We start from the raw sequence: 23,188 nt of genomic DNA, 5'->3' as shown, positions 1-23,188 counted from the left end.
TGCTCAAGACTTCTTTTTTTAAAAAATAAAAAATCCCGGTGAGGATAACTGGTAAAACATGGATGGTGACACAAGCAGGGAAGGTGTGGGAGCAGAGGGTGAGGATGGGTAGGTGTGAAATCACAGGGTTGCATGATCTGGTGGTGAATGGAGGCTGTAAAGGAAATGGGAAAGATATGGCGGGGACCTGAAAAGAGGGTAGTGATGGGCACAGTCCAATGGTGATTAATTTTATAAAACATAATAATACATGGGAATGATTGTATGAAACACAATATGAATGGAGACTAGTGTGAAACACAATGTGTACAAACTTAAGTAAACAAGCAGATATAAAATAAAAATTAAAAATTTAAAATCCCATTGAGGAGGAATCTAGCTGACCTTCTGAGTTTTTGGAGACTATAAATCACACAGGAGAAGATTGGTCATCTTTCTCCTGGTGGATTCAAAGCACTGGAGAGGCAATGCCTTTTGGTTGACAGTGGTACTTCCTATGGACGGCACCACAAGAGCTTCCAGAAATATCCCTAGGCATCAGAAAGTGCTAGCAATTTACATATTTCATAAACATAATGCCTTCAAATATTCATTTACATAGAATCTGTTCTCTTTTTAAGATAGTCTTCATTTTCTAGCTTCATAATGGTTGTACAAGTACAAGCCTTGTCTATCTCACAAGTCTGTAAGCTGCTTGAAGAGTAGATTCCCCCTCATAGACATTTTCTGAATCTGTCTTAGTATATTACACAAACTCTTCCCTCAATCAGTATGCGTTGAATTAGAATTGATAAATGTCTTTCTTTCCACTCTCTTTATTTAAATGTAGAATTTCTAGGTAAATTTATACTTATATCAAGTATGGTTCATTTGTTCTTTTTTTATTCATTATTTCCTTCACGTGTTCCACAAACCTTTTTTTTTTTAAATCTGATTCTTTGTGCTAAACACTATGTTAGGTAGTGAGACAAGTAAGGTCTCCTTCAGTCTGGTGAGGGAATCAGGTAACACAAAACCTTTTTTAAAAAACTACTAAAAATTATATATTATTATTATACTATGAAGGAAAATATATCACTGCAGTAGAAACATAACTAAATCAATTTAAATAGGATAGTTTGTAAAAGCCTTTCTGAGGGGCTAGAATGAAAGCTGACGTTTGAAGAACGAGAAATACCCGGTCATATTCCCTGAGGAATAGCATTGTGGGCAGAGCAAACTGCCAGAGCAAAAGTTTTAAGGTGGAAAAGTGATTTTTCAGGGAACAGAAAGTCCAGTGTAGTTAGCATGTAGCGAGGAAGAGAGAGAGAACTATTTGATGACCACCAGTTGATTTGTAGAGCTGTAGACGTTCCTGTTGGAAATTTGGATTTTGTTTTAATTAATTTGGAATTCACTGGGAAAGTTGCTGAGTCATATTTTAAGGGTAGAAGTGGTCTGATCTGATTTATATATAGGCTGTTTTGTAGAAAATGAGCTGCCAGGAACATATTATGTCATCTGCATAACACAGTTTGTTGATGAGTCTCCCTCCAATCCTGATGCCGTACCCCTCTTCATAGAGTCCAGCTTATCGAATAATTTGCTCAGATACAGATTGAATAGATATGGAGATAGACTACGATCCTGATGCACTCCCTTCCTAATTTTAACTTGTGGTCACTGTGAAGCTGAACACTGTGACAATGATGTGTCAAATGCGGTAATGGTTACCCATGGTGGACACTGTTTGGTGGTGCTCCCCAGTTGAAACAAGCTTGGAAGCAGGAGTGGCATCCAATTCCATAAATAGCTTGCCTCCAGAAACCCTATGAACCTGGAGAAAGGATGAAAGTCATGCACACAAGTGTCGAGGACTTTCGTTCATAGGGTTGCTATGAGTTGACTAGACTCAACGGCGCTTAACAACAACAGTGTAAATCTTTGCTCTGTTTGCACAACAGCATCTTAGTCTAGGTATAGGTGTCACATGAATACAATTAAGTGCTCAGGGATTCCCATTCTTCTCAATGTCAACCACAACTTCTTATGATCCACATAGTCAAATGCCTTTACATAGTCAATAAAGCATAAATAGATATTCTTCTGGTACTCTTTACTTCCAGCCAGGATCCATGTGACATCAGCCAGCCCTAATGCCACGGCCTTTTCTAAATCCTGCTTGAACTTCTAGAATTTCCCTATCTATGTACTATTCTAGCCATTTTTTCATAATCTTCAGGAGTATTTTGCATACATGTGATATTAATGATATTTTTCAATAGTTTCCACATTCTGGTGGATCACTTTTCTTGGGAATGACAATAAATATGTACTTCTTCCAATCCATTGGCCAGACAGCTGTCCTCCAAATTTCCTGGCATAGAGTGATGAGCATATCTAGGGCTGCCGAAGAGGAGGAGTGAATACAGGGAAACCAGTTAGGAGGTTAAACAGTAGGTCAGTGAAAACATAGATATTAAATTGGGATTATGTTTTTTCCATAGCTTATTGGATATGTTTTTAAAAATTTCTTTCAGGGCTGGTTGACCTTCCAAAAGAGAATTTTGAAGCAGCTTACAATGCGATCACATTGCCAGAAGAATTTCATGATTTTGACACCCAGAATATGAAGTAAATTATTCCCATAAATTTTGATAGTTTGTTGGTTTTACATTTGAATTTCATAAAAGCAAGAATGTCTTTAATAACTGAAAAAACACACAGAGCCTTAAATTTAGTGTGCAATTCCAGAGCATAATAACAAGAAAATGAGTATCATTGTATGTACTGAATGTAATTTCTAATGCTGACATTTCATTAATTCATGCAGTAAATATCTATTGGATGCCTTACATATACCAGGCACTGTTCTGGACACTGAGAAAACAGCAATGAGTAAAATCATACCTCCTTGCCTCATGGATCTTACATTCTAAATGGAACATACAGGCAGTAAATGAAAAAAAAAATACATGCCAGGAGTGATCAGCATCATGAAGAAAAGTAGAATTTATGAAAAAAAAATAATTAAATAAAAATTTGAAACTAGAGTAAGAGAGACTAAAATAAGCCCTACTGTGTGGGTAGCATGGTCATGAGAAGCTTTTCTGATAAAATAAGAAACCTAAAGAAAGTGAAGGAGCAAACTGTTCAGCCAGCTGTGCTATGGCTTCCCTCACAAAGGGGAAAATGTTCTAGGCCCTAAAGCTGAGCACATTGGATCTTTTCAAAGAACAACATGGAGATAAGTGAGATGAGTGGAGTGAATGAGGGACTAAGTGGTAGGAGATGAAGTCAAAAGTAGCAGGGTGTGCAGATGATATAGGGCATTGTAGAGTACAGTGAGGACTCATATTGAATCAGATGGGGTGCACAGGAGAGCTCAGCACGCAAGAATGACAGGGCCTGACTTGATTTCAGCACTTTTCCTCTGCCTGGAACAATGGGCCAGGGGAGAAGCAGAAACTCTTGGAAGACTACTGCAGTAAGAAATTCAAATCAGAGTTGGCAGTGTCGTCAATTCTCTCTACGTTTAATCAAAGTGGTAACAGTCAAATTATGGATATATTCTTGAAGTAGAGTCAACAGAATTTGCTGAAGGCATATTTATGTCTCTAAGAGGATAAAAGATGACTATGATTTTTTTTATATGAGAATGTAGTTACCACTTAATGAGATCAGGATAGCTAGGAAATAGTGGAAAAGGGTGAAGGAAGTAGATTAGATTTTGCCTGTAAATTCTGAAATGACTGTGAGCCCTAGTAGTTAAGTGGTCAGCTATTAACTAACCAGAAGGCCACTGGCTTGACATTATCAGCCCTCTTACAGAAGAGAGATGTGACAGTCTGCTTCCATAAAGACTGCTACTCTCTTGAAAACAGTATGGAGTGTTCTACTCTATTCTATAATATAGGGCTGCTAAGAGGGAGAATGGATTCCATGGCCATGGGTTGATCCTGGCTTGGTTTGAGCTGATTAGTACACACATCCAAGGGGACAGTTGGATATATGGATCTGAATTTCAGGGGAGAGAGATCAGAGCTGAATAGATAATTTTGGGATCTAAGATATAGATAGAATTTCAACTATGGGCCATAAGAGGAACCCAAGGAAGTGAGTGTAGATTTAAGAGAGAATATGGAAGATAAGGGAGAATTAGTAAAAGAGGTAGAAAAGGAACGGCCAGAGGTTGAAAGATAAAGAGTGACATTTTAGAGGCTTAATAAAAAACATGTTCCATGAGGGTGTTAACATCTATTTCAAATATGATTGAGAAGACCACCTAAGAGGTAGTGATTTGGCAACCTGGAGATCATTTATATTATACACTATAAATTAGTGTTTTATAAATAATACTTTTGAGAAAATAAAGACAGTTTCGTTTTAGTTGGGTTATTAAGTCTACTGCAAAATAATTATGTCATGTTCACATGGTTTTTTAATCTTAAATTTTTCCATAGTGTTGATGTTTCAGAGAATTTTACTCAAAATCAAAGTAGACCAGAAGAAATTACAATTAGAGAAGACTACGACAAGGATCTACTTTTCCAAGTTGCGACTTTTGGTGAGAATATTTGACAAATTCAAATTATAAGATGTAATCAAATGTATTAGCACTTTTAGGTTGAAATAGTGCCAGTAAAAATAGCTATTTCTATGCTAATAGAAATGTCTTTAGAATAAATATTTTTGATGTCTAAATTTCATCCCCAATAAGTTTGTAATGTGTTCTTTTCCCAGTCTAGATGGCATTACAAATATTCATTCTTCGCTTTACAGCCATTTACATGTCTTCTATATATCGGATGATATAGCAGAGATGGAGTCCCCAGATAGTACAAGGGGTTAACAAACTTGACTGCTAAATAAAAAGTTATAGATTCAAGTCCACCCAGAGGTACCTCAGAAGAAATGTCTGACAAACTACTTCCAAAAAAAAAAAACAGCAACAAACCGTTAAAAATCCTGTAGAGCACACATTCTACCTTGACACACATGGGGGCCACCATGAGTTAGATTCAGGGCAACTGTTTTAACTTGTTTTGTATTTTATCATAGTTGCAAACAAAGTTTCAGGAAGCAGTTACTTTCCTTCCTCAAGGAGCTTTCAGACTGGTAGAGAGACAGATATGTAAATAAACAATTGGAATGGTTATACAAGATTTTACAGGTGTGTTTCACAAAATGCCCTCAAGGTAGCGTATTGCCTCTAGGGCATAATGGCAAAAATTGTAAAATAATGAATTTAAAAATAGAGGAGGGGAAAAATGTCACACTAATTATTTACATTGACTATGAAATAGATACTTATTTTAAGAATGTGGACAAGGTGAGTGTGTTTTAGAATACAAGTAATATGGCTTAATGAAACGATGTATTATTTGTTCATTTTTATGGCATTTTCCATTCTTTGCCTTGTATTCTAGTATTTACAAAGGCCTGTGTTAGTCTGCAAATTCCATGAGGCTATGACTTGTTTCTTCATCTTTGAACTTTCTATAGCCATTAACACAGTAAGCATAGTAGAAACCTCGTTGTAACTTGTCATGGAGGTTGGAGCGAGGAAGTATGACCTAGCCACCTCTCTAACTTTGACTTCTTTACTGTCTTTCCATATCTTTATTCTTTATAGTGGTATTTCTCAAATGATAGGTGGTGAAGAACCATTTCTATGATATTTTTTAAAGTTTCTAATCTTATCTACTGATACTTACATAAAATATAATTAAAATTAATTGAAATAAAAGCAAAAAATAAGCCTCAATATTTGTTAAATTTAACATACGTAAAATTATGGTGCTGAAATTATATCAAATTATACATTTGTAATTTCTGTTGTTCTCACATAGCCTATGTAAACATAAAAAGAAATAGAAGACTTCAATAAGAAGACTAAAAATAACACCAAAAAATAATCGAGGACCAGGCAGTTTCACTGGGGAAATCTAGTTGACATTTAGAGAATTGACACTAATCTTGTTCAAACTCTGAGAAAAATTAAGAGAAAAAATATTCCCTAACTCTTTCTGTGGAGCCTCCATTACTCTGGTACCAAAATCATGTAAAGATATTGGATGAATATAAACATAAAGTTGTATCAGGAGCAAGGAGATGTGTGAAAATAGCAAGTGAAGATGGTTTAAAATGTAAAAAGGTGTGAATCAAGTTTATATGCTTTCTCCACACCTGTTCAATTTGTATGCTTAGCACATCATTCAAGAATCTGGACTCTATGAAGAACAACGTGGCATTAGGATTGGAGGAAGACTTGTCAACAACCTGCATCATGCAGATAACACAACTCTGTTTGCTGAAAGTGAGGAGGACTTGAAGCACTTGACACAGAAGATCAAAGGCTACAATTTACAATATGAATTACATCTCACATCAAGAAAACAAAAATCGGCGAGCTCTGGTGGCCTAGTGGCAAGAAGCTGCACTGCAACCCTAGAATTACGCGGTTTGAATCCACCAGATGCTCTGCTGGAGAAGGAGGGACAATCTCCTCCTGTACCAGTCAGATCTGATTTGACGGTACACACACAAAAAATAATAAAAATTAAAAAAAAAAGAAAACAAAAATCCTCACCAGTGGACCAATAGGCAACATCATGATAGATGGAGAAAATATAGAAATTGTCAGTGATTTCCTCTTATTTGGATCCACAATCAACATCCTTGATACCAGCAGTCAGGAGATCAGGAGATGTATTGCATTTGGGAAGAAAGTCTGCTGTCAGAAAACTCCAAATTACCAAGAATCAGTGATGTCAGCTTGAAGACTAAGGTGCACCTGATTCAGGCTATGGTACTTTCAAGCACTTGCTATGCATCTGAGAACTGGACAATTAATAAGGATGACAGAAGAATTAATGCTTTTGAACTGTCATGATGGAGAAGAGTACTAGCCTGCCCATGGACTACCAGAGAACTACCAAAGAACAAACAGCTGTGTCTTGGAAAAAGTGCAGCCAGAGTGCTCCATGGAGGCAAAGGTGGGAAACTTTGTGCATGTTGCTAGGAAAGACTATTCTTTAGAAAGAGCCAATATACTTGGAAAGATCGAGGATCAGCAAAAGAGAGGAAGACCTTCAACCAGATGGATTGACATATTGACCACGGCAGTGGACTCAAGGGTGTCAGAGATGATGAGGATGGCACAGGATAGGCAAGGGTTCTGATCTCTTGTTCATAGTGTTGCTATGAGTTGTGCTCAACTTGATGACACTGAACAACAGCAGTAACATTTTCAACAAAATGATAGCCAACTCATTTCAACAACATAGTAAAATAATTGCGTATTGTGATCATGTGAGGTGAGATTTATTCCAAGACGGCAAAGTTGGTTCAACATTAGAAAATCAGTCAGTATGAGATACCACATTAATAAACCAAACCCAGTCTACTGCCATCAAGTTGCTTACAACTCACAGTGACCCTATATCAGGTTTCTGAGGCTGTGAATCTTTGTGGGAGGGGACTGTCCATCTTTTCCCCACCGAGCCACTGGTGGATTGGAACCATTGATCTTTTTGTTGTTGTTGAAGAAGAATTGATAGCTTTGAGTTGTGGTGTTAGAGAAGAGTGCTGAAAAGTAAAAGTGCCAAAAGAGCCAAAGAAAGTATTGGAGAAAGTGCAGCCATAATGTTTCTTGGAGGCAAAGCTCGTGAAGCTTCATCTCATATCTTTTGGACATGTTAAGAGAGGCTATTACTTGAAAAAAGGACATCATGCTTGAAAAGATGGTGGGTGAGCAAAGGAAAGGAAGACCCTCAATGAGAGGGACTGATAGAGTGTCTGTGGGGGTGGACTCAGATGTGTCAAGGATGATAAAGATGACACAAGATAGAACAGAGTTCAGATGTGTTGTTTATGAGGTTGATATGAGTTGTACTCAACCTCACAACACTTAACAACTACAACATTAGTGCTTCAGGAATTCATTCTTATAAGTCTCCATTTTGTAAAATATTTCATTGGTCCCAGAATACTGCTTCTGCTTCCTAAACCACTCGTTCCCTGCAATTGCCAATACAATGAAGAATAGAAAACTAGCTTTAGAATACATTCAGATTCTCATTTATTAGAGTATGTGACTTTGTGTATACTACATCATTTTCCTGTGACCATGTTTCCTTCTACTACAATGAACATTACAGTACTGATTTCTGTAATGTAATGCACAATAAGCTTGAGTTAATGTTAGCTGGCTGTGTTTGTCTTTTTAACTGCCTCATCTCTATTCATTTGTATATTACTAGTAGACAGGTACTCAATAAATATTTATTGCATGAATACTGTAAGCCTTCTCTTTAGTCTTTTATCCACCTTTTTACATTTCCTAAGACATAGATATGTTCCTTATTTTCCAATTCTCCCTCATGGATAAACAACACACAAGACGGAGTAACACCTAGTCATTTAGAATTTGACCTACATAAGTAGAAAGCATTATTCTGCCTGCTTTAGTATTTATATCTCCTAGGAAATTGTTAAATGAAATCATCAGGGTTTTTTAAAAAAATATTGCATTTAAAAGAGCATTTTTAGTCTAGAAATTTAGATTCTGTTGATTAAATTAGTTACTTTAATTGAATAAGTCAGATGATTTCTATCATTTCCAACATGCACAAAATGAATGAGATTTTTATAATAATGAATGAAATTACACTAGATGATGTATTTCTTCTGACCCCCAAATCCTATGTTTCCTATGGCCAACTCAGTATTAACACTATGCCTTTATTTAGGGGAGGAATCTGAAGTTCTCAGAAAACATAGCTTCTTTGATGACAATGTATTACTGAATTCCAGTGGTTTTTTGGTTGAAAATAGTTCTGGAAGCCTTGCTGGAGAAAAATCCCTGTTTTATGACAGTGGAGATGGATTTGGAGATGAAGGAGCTGCAGGAGAAATGATTGGTAGGTAGGCTATAAAATAATATAGAAATTGCATATTTGGTTTCATCTACTATTATTTATTGGAGTCCTTGAGTAGTATACATGGTTAATGACCTCAGCTACTTAGTGAAGGGTTAGGAGGTCAAGCCTAACCAGAGGTGCCTTTGAAGAAAGACCTGGTTATCTACTCCTGAAAATGTCACTGTTGAAAACTCTATGGAGCACAGCTCTATTTTGACCCATAAGGAACAGATTTTGAGCTTCAATGTATATTGAAGACTACAGTCCTTGACCTTCTGCAGCAAGTGCTTCAGGCCCTCCTCAGTTTCAGCAAGCAAGGTTGTGTCATCTGCATAATATAGGTTGTTGATGAGTCTTCCTCTAATCCTGATGCCACATTCCTCCTCATAAAGCCCAGTTTCCCAAATGATATGCATATAGATTGAAAAGGTAGGGAGACAAGATGAATCCTTGATGCACTCCTTTCCTGATTTTGAACTATGCAGTATTTCCTTGCTTTGTTCTGAGGACTGCTTCCTGGTCCAAGTATAGGTTTTGCATAAGCAAAATCAAATGTTCTGGGATTCCCATTTTCCTCAACATTAGCCACAATTTACTGTTCTTTGAATATAATAATGTATATAATAATACAAATAACAGATTCAACTCTACTTGACAAAATTATTGTTTTTCAAGATAACTTATTGCAAGATGACCGAAATATCCTGTTAGAAGACATGCACATAGACAGAGAGATTTCCCTGCCTCCTGAGCCTGCCAATACTACACTGGGTATGTCAACATATCTCTTTGTATTGAAGTGAGCAGGTACTAATATTCCAATTAAGCCTTGGCATTTCTGAGCTTAAATGGTGCTACCATATAGTAAAAGATAATAAAGACTGCTATTCCTCAAACTTCTTAGTCCAACTCTAGGCAATAGTTAGCTGGGTCTCAAGAAAGATGTGATGAAAGATATTTAAATGGAATTGAGTTTATTTGTATTCAGTATTTTTATTACATTTAAAAATATTTTTCAAATGTAATGTCATTTATGAAATTTTTAAATATTTGCATGTTGAGATAATCTGCTAAATACTGTACTTCTAAGTCATTAATATGATATACATGTATGTGTGTATATATAGGTATATGTATACACGTGTATATATGCATGTGTGTGTATCATTAAATGATGTGGCTTGGTGATCTTAATGTAATTTGGGTGAGATTATAAATGTAGGGATATTTTCCTTCTGAGTAATTTGTAGGAAGTACCTAAACTAATTTGAGGTCATTCAATCTGGTTTTTCATAAGTATAAAAAGCCTTGTTGATCCTTCACTCTTTCAGATGTTACGTGTACCTCCTAAAATAGTGGTAGAAATTTTATATGTGAAAATAACAGGCAATAAGAATTTTATTGTTATCATTCTTTATGTGTCAACTAATAATTAAATTACACAACAGACTATGTACCAGGTGTTCAAGTGACTGACCATGATTTTTGCTCACTTTGAGACTGTAGCTCAGTGTCTCATAGATAAGAAACTATAATGATAACTAACCTAACTCAGACCATATTATCTATGAGCTTCCTCAGCTCTCCTAAATATCTCATTCTAAGAATTTACATGTTACTCCAAATTATGAATATTTATATACTAAATTAGCTTATCTTCTCTTTAATTCTCTTATATTCTTTTATTTTACAAGATTATCATTTTGTTATTTTTATATATTAATTAGAAGAACTGGATAATTCAGAATGTATAGGTCCATGTGAAAATGAAGAAATAAACAAAACCACATCATTATCAAATGAAGATGGATTTACCCTTGATCCAATTAATATTTCAGGTAAGATTAACTAATTTAATTTTATTTTTATGTACTATTGGGGTTATCAGTAGAGAATTGCCAAAGGCTTTGTCTCTCTGGTGGTTCCAGTCCACCAGCAACTCAGTGGTAGAAAAATGGACAGTGTTCTTCTGTGTGATTTACAGCTTCATCAGCCCAGTGGAGAGCCAACTATGAGTCAGTTTATCTCGACTCTAGGAATTGGCTGCTAGCTAGCATCTGATGATGGTCTCATCTTGATGGTGGTTATGTAAAGGAAGTTTTTGGGGCCATGTTTGATGTTTGTTACTGCTCTTCCCCTCCAGAGTATGTGGCCCTTGAGCCTTTCACCAAGGGTGGAGGCCTGCTAGAGTGTGCAGCCCTTGGGCCAAATTTATTATTTTAGAATGAATATTCTTGAAAAGACAGAAAAATCATTTGTCTGTTTACTGTACTGAACAACTTGGAGTTGCTGTGATGATGAATATTGTTCCATAGTCATGTCAAATACCATTAATGGTTACACATTATGTACAATGTTTGGATGAGTGTCCAGATTGATTCATGCTGGGAAGCAGGATTGGCATCCACTTCCTAAACTAGATGCCTCTGAAAATTCTACAAAACTCTTTAAACTCCATAAACATACAGAAATGATGTTAGTTATAAAACCGAGTTCAAGTCTTTTGTGCAAAGCTTACTCTGAGTTGTGTTCAACTCAACGACACTTAACCACTGCTAAGTGAGACTAGTGTTATTATATTTGGAGGAACACTCTTCCACTTCGCACATACTCTTTGTCAAATATGCTTTATGAAGTAACCTGTTTTTTCTGTGATCCTGAACCTGGTGCCATTGGGGTATCAAATACCATAATGGTTTCCCATTGTGACCTGTGTTTTTGGTGGAACTCCCAGTTGTAAGACAGGTTTGTAGCAGGAGTGGCATCCACTTTCTAAACCACATGCCTCTGGAAACTCTATGAACTTGGACAAATGACTATAATTATGGAAAGGCATTAAGTCTTTTCTTCATAGAGTCGCTATGAGTCATGCTTGACTCAACAGCAATCAACAACAAACAACACTACTATTTTATCTACTATGGTATTTAAACCATTAATGAAATATTATAGAACATGACTTTTGGGCTGTTTCCATGTTCTTACGATGGTGAATAACACTGCTATGAACTTTGGTGTACAAATCTTTGAATGTGTCTCAGTTCTAATTTCCTTGGAGTTTATTCCTAGTAGTGGAATAACTGGGTCATATGGAGTGATTAATTTTATAAAACATAATGCATGAGAATGATTGTATGAAACACAATTTGAATTAAGAATAGTGTAAAACACACTGTATATAAACTTTGTAAGTAAACCAATTTAAAAAAATAACGTTAAATAAAGTGTATATAAATGATTGTATGAAACACAATGTAAATGAAAGACTGTATAAAACACAATGTAGAAAAGAAAACACAATGTAGTTGAATGAAACATAATGTAAAGGAATTATTATATGAAAACCAATTTTTTTTAAAATATCCTCTTACGTAGACACGACATATTAGAGATCCTTTAAGTTGGATGACTTCCCTCTCAAATAGTCTCTGTTCCACATTTCCTCAGCTGTCCATTTATTAAATGAACAGAGCCTCTTCTAAGCACTTTTCAGCAATACTAGGGGGAAAAGCATCAGCTACTGGCTTCTCAGGGAAAAACCTTGTAAAGTATCATTTCCATAAGAGAGGAGGCAGCAATTCTTTGCAATATAATTTTCTAGGCTTTATTGTGGTAGATATTTCTTTAAGAAGCAATGCCCAGGAAGCTCATTTTTAAAGCTATACAGCCAATCACATTGATGCCCTCTTCTTACACTTAGACATTGCTGGGAAAAGGAAAGGCAAGCGGAGGAAATTGCTCATAGACCCAGTCAAGGAGATCAGTAGCAAAGCGATGCAGAAACAGCTCACTTCCTTTATAGACACTCTTACGGTTTTGGAACTGGCACCTCCTACGCATAAACTAATGATGTGGAAGAAGAAAGGAGGAGTGGATACGCTTTTGTCAACTGCTGCTCAGGATTTGATTCATGCTGAACTGAAAAGGGTAATGGTTTTCATCCTTTTGCATGGATATGAGATTTAGTTATAAATAAATACATGTTTACAGATACACAACAAAAAATGTTGTTGTGTGTTATAGAGTTGGAACCAACTCATAGCTGACCCTCTGGCAGATTTTCTGAGACAGTCAGTCACATTGGAAGAGATTGCCCATCTTTCTCCCTTAGAGTAGCTGATGGCCTCAAACTCTGTGTCTTTGGGATTGCAGCATGGCTTCTTGCCACTAGGCCACAAGAGCTCCCTCAACAAAAATTAAGCTTGTTAAAAAACATTCTCCTACTTCTGAATTAATTTTTTAGATATGTACTTACCGATCATAGTTTTGACTTTGTATCAGTTGTGTTCATGTTGCATTGAACTGCTTTTGTTTGTTGTTGGTATGTGCCATCAAGTGGCTTGTGATTCATAGCATCCCTATGTATAATAGCTCTGCACCCTGCCCTGTCATGAGCCAGTCTCACTGACTTCTGACACACTTAATTCCACTTTGCCACTTACTGTGTCAATCCATCTCATTGGTGTCTTCCTCTTCTATACATCCCTTCACCCTTCCAAACTTGATATCCTCCAAGGACTGATCCCTCCTGGCCACCTATCCAAAGTATGTGAGATGGAGCTTCAAAATCCTAGCCTCCAAAGAGGAACTTGGTTTTACCTGATCCAAAACAGATCTATTTGTTCTTCTGGCAGTCCATGATCTGTTTAATACTCTTCTCCAGCACCACAACTCAAGGGCATCAATTCTTCTGTTGTCCTTAGTCATCATCCAGCTCTCTGATGCATAGCATGTAATTATGAAGACCCTGGCCTGGATCAGGTTGCACCTTGATTTCTAGAATGACACCATAGCTCTTCAGCACTTCAGAGAGGTCCCTGATGATAGATTTCCCCAATGCAGTTCGTCTTTTGAGTTCCTGACTTGCTTTACTTATATAAAAATAGAAACAAAACATTTCTCTTTCTTTTTTTACAGTTGTTTGCAAAATGCTTTCTGTTTTCTGACTTTAAACTTGGAAGAAAATTATTACAGAAGGATTCAGGAAAAGAACTGGCAAACAAAAACATAGCAGGTAAGACTCCCTTATTCTGTCAGTGTTGAGAAGGTTGTGGAAATAAAATTTTATTTTACATATCAAAATAAAAATGGAATCCAATTCCATATTCCTCATTTTAAGTTCTATGTCTAAACCAATTTTAAAATTTAAAAAACATTTGTTGCATCAGCATTGCATTTTCATGATGGATGGGTATTTTCATAAAATACATACATATATTGTTACATGCTTTTGAGTTGGAACCAACTCATAGCTGACACTCCAGTGATTTTGTAAATCGCACAGGAAGAGATTGCCCATCCTTCTTCCATGGAGCTGCTGATAGATTCAAACAGTGTACCTTTGGCTTGGTAGTGCAATTTCTTACCACTATGCCATGAACTCTCTCTTTTTCTCTTTCTCTCTCTTGCTTTTGCTCTCTTGCTCAGTGTGTGTGTGTATGTATGTATGTGTATACATAAATGTGCTTATATATGTTGTTTTATATATATGTGTGTGTGTGTATGTGTGTGTGTGTGTATTGCTGCTCTGTGAGAGAAAAATGAGCAGTCTCCTCTCATGTGGTTTACTGCCTCTGCAAACTTGCTGGAGGGCCAGCTATGAGTAAGTTTCAACTCCATGATACTTAACAACTGCAACTTTTTTTATCAAAAGGGAGCTCTGGTGGTCTACTGGTAAGGCATTGCACTGCCAACACAAAGACCCATGGTCCAAATTTACCAGCTGTTCTGCAGGAGAGAGATAAACAGCCTCTTCTCATGTGATTTACAGTCTCTGAAAACCTGCTGGAGGATCAGCTATGAGTTGATTCTGACTTGATGGCATATACTACCACCACTAAGCAAAATTTTTAAAAAATTATTGCTGTCAAACCAGAACAAACTCATAGTTGACCCTCAAGCAGGTTTTCAGGAGGCTGTAAATCATAAGAGAGAAGATTGTCCATTTTTTTTCTTGAGGAGTTGCTGGTGGATTCGGATCACACCTTTAGGTTAACAGTGCAACGCCCTATGGACTATCTTTGGAATACTATCACTGTCTCTTTCTATCTGGGTGTGGGGGGGGGGTGTGTACACACACACACACACACGTATTATGTTGACCAGTTTTTAAATTTACTTTCATTCTTTCACACATATATATTTCATTTAATAACATCAATTACAACTTTGTAAGGCCACAGTGGGCTCTAGTGTGTCACGAAGTATGAGGATGGTCAGAGTTCAGATCTGTTGTTCCTAGGTAAGCTTTGGGTCGTTTGCTTTGGGTCACTTTGGGTCATTCTCTTCTCAACAGGGATTAACAACAGCAGTAACACCATTATTTACAACGTCTTAAGGAAACTTTGCTCCCTCCCCACCCTTCCCTGTGAACTCTTCACAATTGTTTTAGGGTGTAAGCCTCCCTTTGTCTCTATCTTCCTCACTTTTCCTCCCTCAGTTAAATCAGTTATAGAATCTGCTCCAAGTTTGTTGACCATTCTTAATCTCACTCTCTCCTGCCTTCCCTGTCCCCCAAGGCAGGACTCATAAGCCCTGAAACAAAGAAATATCTTTCTATTTAGCAATCTACTATTTCACTTTAGAACAAATTAACATGGAAATATTTCAGTGATTAAAAATAGCATTTCAACAATATGGCAGACCAAGGATAACAGACATGTCCATCTACCCAGAGAGCGCATGGAGCGCTAATAAATGTTAGTTATGATGTGAAATTATAGAAACATAAAATTAAAAAGGGTTGACTCATGTAGTGAGTCTGTACTTCCTGATCCCCCTCCTGAAGGCATTCAAGTCTATTGAACAGAGTACAAAGATGGGCTTCAGAGCTGGCTGTCCTGTGAGTGAATGTGTGTGAGTCTGAGTGTGGAAGAGGTGGAGGGTGGTGAGCGGACAGGATACAGAGTTAGAGGAGGCCAAATAGGAAGTAGGGGAGACTTCAGGGACCATGCAAGTAGTTTATATCCCCTTTGCTTAGATTTTTTTATTCTAAGTTGTTCCTTTTGTAACTATAATATCCCAGTTCAGGGTTGAAAAGCATTTTGATGAAACTTTTCTCTGCTTTCTTGGTAACTCAGAAATTTCGATGGTGGAAGAGCCAAATTACCAGCAAGAGTTAAGTCAAAACAAAGCTTGGGAGGAAGTGATTAATGGATATAGACACAGCTTTCAAGAAGATGAACACAGTAGAAACAGTAACTCTGAAGTAAGTTAACCAGAGAGAATCATAAAAATACTATTATTGCTGTGACACAGATGCAATGAAGTTCCTCCCCCCTCCTGATAGACTGTTACAGGAATGCTGAGATTCCAGTATATCTTCTTGCATTTATAGTTAATACTGCACCTTTGCATTGTTCTACCATTTGCTTTAGTCAGTAGAAGTACTGAAGGGTAAATAATGATTTTCATTTGCAGAGCAGTATTCCTGTCTTAGTTATCTACTGCTGGTATAACAGATGCCACAAGTTGATGGATTTTAAAAAACCAGAAATTTATTCTTTTACAATTTAGAAGGCTAGAAAATAAATAGGAAGGTCTTATGGCTTGGCGCTAAGTAGTTGTGCTGCCAGCCTAAAGGCACATGGTACAAATCTACCAGCTCCTCCGTGGGAGAAAGATAGGCAGTCTCCTTTCATGTGATTTACAATCTCTGAAAACCCACTGGAGGGTCATGAATTGGTTATGGAGGCTATGAATCGGTTCAGACTCAACAGTGCACAAGAACAGAAGATAAATTCAGTGAGGCAGCTCTTGGGGGGAAGGCCCTCTCTCTCTGCCGATTCTAGGTGAAGGTCCTCGTTTCTTTCAGCGTACATAGACCATTCCTTGTTGATGGCCATTATATCCTTTCCTTCCCTGATGTTGAAGAACTTAGTACAGAGACCTGAGACCAAAAGGATGACCTGCATCCCTGGTGATTCTCTGTGGGACTGAGGTCTCCCCTCCAATTCCTCCTGTTTATCTCTTGTGAGAGAAAAAATTTTATCGGTCATACCCTCGGGGAACTCTCTTTATAGCAGATCAAATGGCATAAGGGATGTTACATACCGTCTTTGGTCCTCTTATAATTATTTGGTTTATCAAGTCACAGGGCAATCTTTACATAGCTTCCACAATATAAAATATACATGTGTTTTGGGGTAAACAAATGGATCCATGACAATTCTCTAGAAGTTGAAAATAAGAAATCAGAAGAAAAACAGTTTCACACTGAAATAGTATTTTATTACCATGTTTTATGGTATAATGCTATTGTGCATTAGACAGTAAATGAATAACTACACTTGTATCTGGCTATGTATTAAGAATCCTTCTAGGCCCATGTATAATATCTCATAGATTCTTTTATTGCATTTGCCAATATAACCCATGTTATGTCTCAATCCACCCACCATACTGCTAAGAATATTGTTTTAAATTCACAAACACTGTTGCCATGAATCTAACTATTTGAATATCCATGACCAAAACCCAGAACAAATCCTAGTTTAAAAACCTTTTAAGGTAGTTGGGAACAATATTTTTTTTTAATTTCCCAGTTGTCACTTTATTGGTTATACAAATGTAAGTATTATAGTCACACTAGATAAAAATAAGCCAGTACTTTTCTAACCTATTCCATCATCATTGTATTTTGATAACAACTCAGGGAATTCCGAGCTAATCCACATTGAAACGGAAGATTCTTGGAGGAAAAACAATTTTATAATGCATTAAAACAAGATGTGTTTTACTAGATATTTGATTGGATATTGGATACTGAGATGCTAATGTGTCATTACTACTCTCTTCCTTATTTAGGTTTGGGCATTTCTTCATAAGTATTTACTGGAAATTATGACTGGGTAAACTTGTTTATTTTAAAATATTTTGCAAAAAAATATAACTGTACTTATCATGGATATATTAACAAACATATGTTCCCTGAGTATTGAAGTACAAGGAAGGAAAGCAATCGATTCATCAGTTCTTTTGAACTTTTTTGCTTCTTTATCCTAATTTGAGGAGATACCAAAACAAGCCATGAGTATATCTTACGCTGCTTCGGCTTCTAACAATGACGAACACATGGGAGCACAGTCAGTTTGCAGGGACTAGAAGATTCTGATTCCAGTGAATCATTCTCAAATATTTATAAAACAGATATTTTTACTAAAGTAACTCTAAAGTTGAAAGTACCTAAGATGGAGAATATTCATATAAGTTGAAAAAGTGTGATAAGGTTTTCATAGATATGTATATTAAAAATAAAATGCAACTCCATGTACTCTCTAGAGATTTAAAAGGCAGAGAGAAAACTCAAACTATGTTGTGGAAAGCTTCCAATTTAATCATTTGCTAAGATGGTAGAGGACGTAAAAAGAAACCAATAGCGTATAGTTTCTCTCCTTTTTTCCTTTTTATTTTGTTTTTGCCTCTGCTCCCCTTCCAGAGTACTGACAGCATTTCCCCTCACCCTTTGGGAGTGACAGCTTCAGCAGTAATGGCTGAGATCCTGCCCTGACCCTGGAAAAGGATCTTAATAGTCCTTACTTTGCTCCCTCTGCTTGTCCATTGCAAATCTGTTTTTCTTTTTTAATTTTTTTTGGGGGGGTGCGCGTGCCTTCAAATCAGATCTGACTGGTACAGAAGGGCTCCTCCTACTGCAGCAGAGCATCTGGTGGATTTGAACCGCGCACCTCTGGGATTACAGTGCAGCTTCTTGCCACCAGAGCTCCCTCGCAGATCTTTTTTTTTTCCCTCTTCTACTTGGTACTGGAGTGAGGCTGGTGATCGAAGCAACATAAAATGTTTCAAAGGAAAATGGTCTTAGCAACCACTGAGAATTCTGAGAAGAGGTCTGCAGGTAGTTAGGGAACCAGGAGGGAACAGCATCAGAGGTAAGGAATGAAATCTGAGTGAGTTCTCCATTTGTGGAAGGCATATGGAAAAGAAACTATTGTTCCTGAAATAACTTCTACCAGAATTACCTATCTTTCCTTCATTTTTTTTTAAGCAGGATGCTATTGATATGGCTTCTTCTGTTGCTGAGGAAATCTCTTTGACAAATGCCTTCTTGGCAGAAGAGATTGACAGTTATCCAGCTGACTTGGTAAATGTATGTATAGTCTTGGAAAAATTCTTAAAAACCTTATTCCCAGATATTTAATGCTTTATTTATCTAAAACTTGCTTTTTAGAGCTGTCATATTAAAGTTATAGGTTAAAGCTGTTATCTCAACAGGTGTGTGTGAGTAGTTTAATGAAGCATTCAGAATTGCTTTGATCCTCTTAATTTATTGTGAAACTCAAATAATTTTTTAAAAAGTAAAATAATTTATGTTTATAAAAAATTACCATTAATTAAGTATATTGAGAATTGCTGTCTTATAACATCGCTAGAGAGACAAAGCTATATTAGGAGTATGTTCTAGGATAGTTAAAATTTTATTCTATTTACAAAACCTATGTGGACCTGCTGATGAGAAAACAGCATGGTGCCTTCTTAAAAAGTTAGAAATATCCTTTGGTCCAGCAGTCTCACTGTTGTTAGTCTTTGCCATCAAGTTGGAACCAACTCATAGTTGAGCCTCCAACAGATTTTCAGAGGCAGTTAATCACAAAGGAGGAGGGAGACTGCCCTTCTTTCTTCTGCAGAGCATCTGGTACGCTCAAACCATTTACCTTTGGGATTGCAGCACAGCTTCTCACCACTAGGCCACAGAGCTCCCTACCTATGTATCTCACTGTTGTTGTTGTTGTTGTATTGTAGAGTTGGAACCAACCCATAGCTGACCCCCAGGCAGGTTTTCAGAGGCAGTTGATCACATGGCAGGAGATTGCCCATCTTTCTCCCATGGAGCAGCTAGTAGCCTCGAACTACATGCCTTGAGGATTGCAGTGCAGTTTCTTGCCAGTAGGCCACCAGAGCTCCCTCAGATATAAATGGCAAAGAAATAAGAGCTGCAATATACGTGTTTGTGTGTGTGTGTGTGTGTGTGTGTATCTCCGTGTTTACCCCATGCCATTATTATTTACTATAGCAAACAAATGTAAACAACCTAAGTGTCTACCAGCAGATGAATGGATAAACAAAAAACTTTATACATACAAACACTGATATGTCATGCAGTGGTAAAGAATAAGGAAGAAGCCACCGTACAGTATGGTTAAACCTAGGGGGGCAGTGTACTGAATAAACTGATTTAGTCTAAAGGGACAAAGATTGTATGAATCCACTATTATTAGAAGTTATGGAAAACTTAACACACAAAAAATTCTTTGATGGAAACAAGGGATGGAAGAGGAAGAAGAGAAGAAAAAGTAATAAATGAATAATGGGTACAAAGTTAATTGAATGAAAGGAAAGGCTGTATATACAAACAAGGTGTGATTAGCATAATATCAAAGAAAAGGAAGACACAGAGATTCACAAAAATTATAGGCAACAATAGAGCTGTACCTACACAATCCTACATTATCTTTAATAACAAACGGTAACTCACAAGTGGGCACATAGGCAGATAATAAGACAAACAGATAATGGACAAATAAAAGGAGCTACATTCATGATCATTCATAGGCTTGGCAGATGCTGTTTTTATATACTTATTTGTAGATCCTGCAAATATATCCACATATATAACAAATATAACATTGGTGTCAAATTGGAACCAAACATAGCTGACCTTCCAGTGAGTGTTCAGAGGCTGTGAATTGCACAGAGGAGATTAGATTGTCTGTCTTTCTCCTGGAATACTGGAGTATTTGAACCACTGGAGAAGAGCCAACTTTGAGTTAGCAGCACAACTCCTTATAGACTATGCCAGCAGAGTTTTGCAGGGGCAGTGTATATCCACGTGTATTCTTATATCCACATATATATTGTTCTTATGTACCATGGAGTCATAACTCATTCAGACCCCCCAGAGCCAGTACATTACATGAATGGAGATGGCCCATCTTCCTCCCACATAGTAGCTAGAGGATTTGAACCACGTGCCTTTGTGTTGGCAATGTAAATCCTTACCACTAAACCACCAGAACTCCCTATCCACATAGTAGTATAACCAAAAGAGGAAACACATTCATTTCTTAACTATAATGAATACCCCGAAGGAATGAGTTACTAATTGTGGGACTTCAGGACCATAGACTAGCGGACATAACAATCAGTTGGCATAACATAGCTCACAAGAACAATGTTGTACTTTATACACTGAAGAGTAGCATCTGGGGTATTAAAACCTTGTGAGCGACCACCTAAGGTACATTCATTGGTCTCTAACATCTAGAGTAAAGAATGAACAAAGGTAAAGACATGTGCAGACAATCAGAACATAGTACTGCAGATCTTGTGGACCTTGACCTCCATGACCCTGAGACTGGAAGAACGAGGTGGTGCCTGGCTGCCACTGCTGACCACTCTGAAAAGGATCCCAATGCAGAGTCCTGAGTGGAGTAGGAAATGCATGTAAAATAAAGTCATAAAGACAAAATGACCAGGGTTACTGGTCTGATAGAGACCAGTGGAACCACTGAGACAATGGGTCTTGACCAACCTTTATACTTGAAACTGAACTCACCACTGGATGAAATAATTTCCCCCGTGACACAAGTTTTCACTTATATAAGGTGAACCATAACAAGGGAGATACTCAATCCTAAAAGCAATAAGCCATGCAAATTCAAAACGGCAGCATCAGGCAAGAAGAGACAAGACTAAGAAAACAGGGGGGAGAGGATAGAATGACAGATGGAAAAAAGAACCACAGAGGGGAGAGTGCTGTTATAATGTGGGGATTATAAACAGTGACACACAACAAAATGTGCAGGAATGGTTGAATGGAATACGAATCTGTAGAAAACAATACAAAGTTAAAAGGAAACCTGGTGGACAGTTTTTCCCAATGCGTTCAACGACTTAAGGCATGCATCTAGATAAGATAGTGGTCAGAAAAAGAAAATGGTCTGTTCAAAGGGCCATGTGTCAACAGCAGACCCAGAAGTAAAGTCCGCCTATTAATTTACTACCTGACTTCTCCAGCTTTTTGCCTCAGAGTACTGAAAACATTTTTAAGACTGTAAGATATTTTAGCAAACGTATCCTTAGGAAATAATATCTAAACCCTTGTTAATACTTAATGCTAACTTTTTTAAGTGAATTATTTTAATGGATTCTGAGACTCTTGGGCTAATTTTTCCCCCTACATTTAAACACACTAACTTCTTTAGATACTGTGTTGTTGTTGTTTGCTTTTGAGTCACTTGCAACTCATGGCAACAGCCCTGGACCCTGCTCTATCCTGTGCCACCTATATTGTTTCTGACACACCTACCCTCATTACCCCCATCACTGAATCAATCCATCTCATTGAGGGTCTTCCCCTATTGCTCTGTCCCTCCACCCTCTCAAGCATGACGTCCCTCTCCAAGGACTGGTCCCTCCTTACATGTCCAAAGTATGTCAGACGAAGCCTCAGAATCCTTGCCTCCAAGGAGCAGCCTGTTTGCTAGGAAGAACCTGTTTGTTCTCTTGGCACTAGGATAGAACCGGGTGGCTCCTTGGAGGCAAGGGTTCTGAGGCTCCATCTAACATACTTTGGACATGTTGTGAGGAGAGACCGGTCCTTGGAGAGGGACATCATGCTTGGGAGGGTGGAGGGAAGGCGCAGGAGAGGAAGGCCCTCTATGAGGTGGATTGATTCAGTGACTGGGATAATTGGGATGGGAGTGTCAGAGACAGTGCGATTGGCACAGGACAGAGCAGAGTTTAGGGCTGTTGTACATAGGGTCGCTATGAGTCGCAGGCGACTCGACGGCACATAACAACAACAAACAACAGTCTTACTTTTGAGAAGTGCCTCTGCTGAGTCCTTTTCTTATGGAATTCTCAGAATTCAAGACACCCAGATTAAGGAGTGAAGAGGAACCATGCTTGCCTTTTGAGATATTTGAATGTTTGCATCTTTTGTTGTTGTTGTTAAGTGCCATTCTCTATGAACAAAAGCTCTAAACCCTGCTCTATCCTGCGCCATCCTCATTCTTCCTCACACATGTCTTCCTGACACAAGAGCCCATTGTGGCAGACACTGTGTAAATCCACCAGGTCGAGGGTATACCTCTCCTTCACCCTTTGCAGCATCATGTCCTTCTTCAAGGAATAAACCTCTCCTAGCGACATGCCCAAAGTAGGTGAAGCAAAGCCTCATCATTCTTCCCCCAAAGAGCACTCTGGCTGTACCCTCTCTAAGACATACTTGTTATTTTGACCATCCTTGGGATGTTCAGTGTTCTTCTCCA

The 23,188-nt window shown here is 37.6% G+C and overlaps 1 protein-coding gene across 1 annotated transcript in view; it reads left to right on the top strand.

Annotated features, from left to right (window-relative positions):
* Nucleotides 1–23,188, top strand: part of RAD21L1 (RAD21-like 1 (S. pombe)) — a 38,323-nt gene that overhangs the window by 3,317 nt on the left and 11,818 nt on the right. The window contains exons 3-11 of the mRNA XM_006881401.1: nt 2,520–2,613; nt 4,443–4,546; nt 8,733–8,903; nt 9,579–9,674; nt 10,631–10,741; nt 12,604–12,830; nt 13,821–13,917; nt 15,983–16,110; nt 18,904–18,999. Of these exons, the coding sequence (XP_006881463.1) occupies nt 2,520–2,613; nt 4,443–4,546; nt 8,733–8,903; nt 9,579–9,674; nt 10,631–10,741; nt 12,604–12,830; nt 13,821–13,917; nt 15,983–16,110; nt 18,904–18,999 (1,124 nt within the window). The remainder of the gene's footprint in view (nt 1–2,519; nt 2,614–4,442; nt 4,547–8,732; nt 8,904–9,578; nt 9,675–10,630; nt 10,742–12,603; nt 12,831–13,820; nt 13,918–15,982; nt 16,111–18,903; nt 19,000–23,188) is intronic.

This window comes from Elephantulus edwardii, unplaced genomic scaffold (genome assembly GCF_000299155.1).
Source record: "Elephantulus edwardii isolate Elephantulus edwardi_28Jun2011 unplaced genomic scaffold, EleEdw1.0 scaffold00015, whole genome shotgun sequence".
Lineage (NCBI taxonomy): Eukaryota > Metazoa > Chordata > Mammalia > Macroscelidea > Macroscelididae > Elephantulus > Elephantulus edwardii.
Note: the sequence above shows the minus strand (reverse complement) of the source record. Positions and strands in the feature narration are given on the sequence as shown.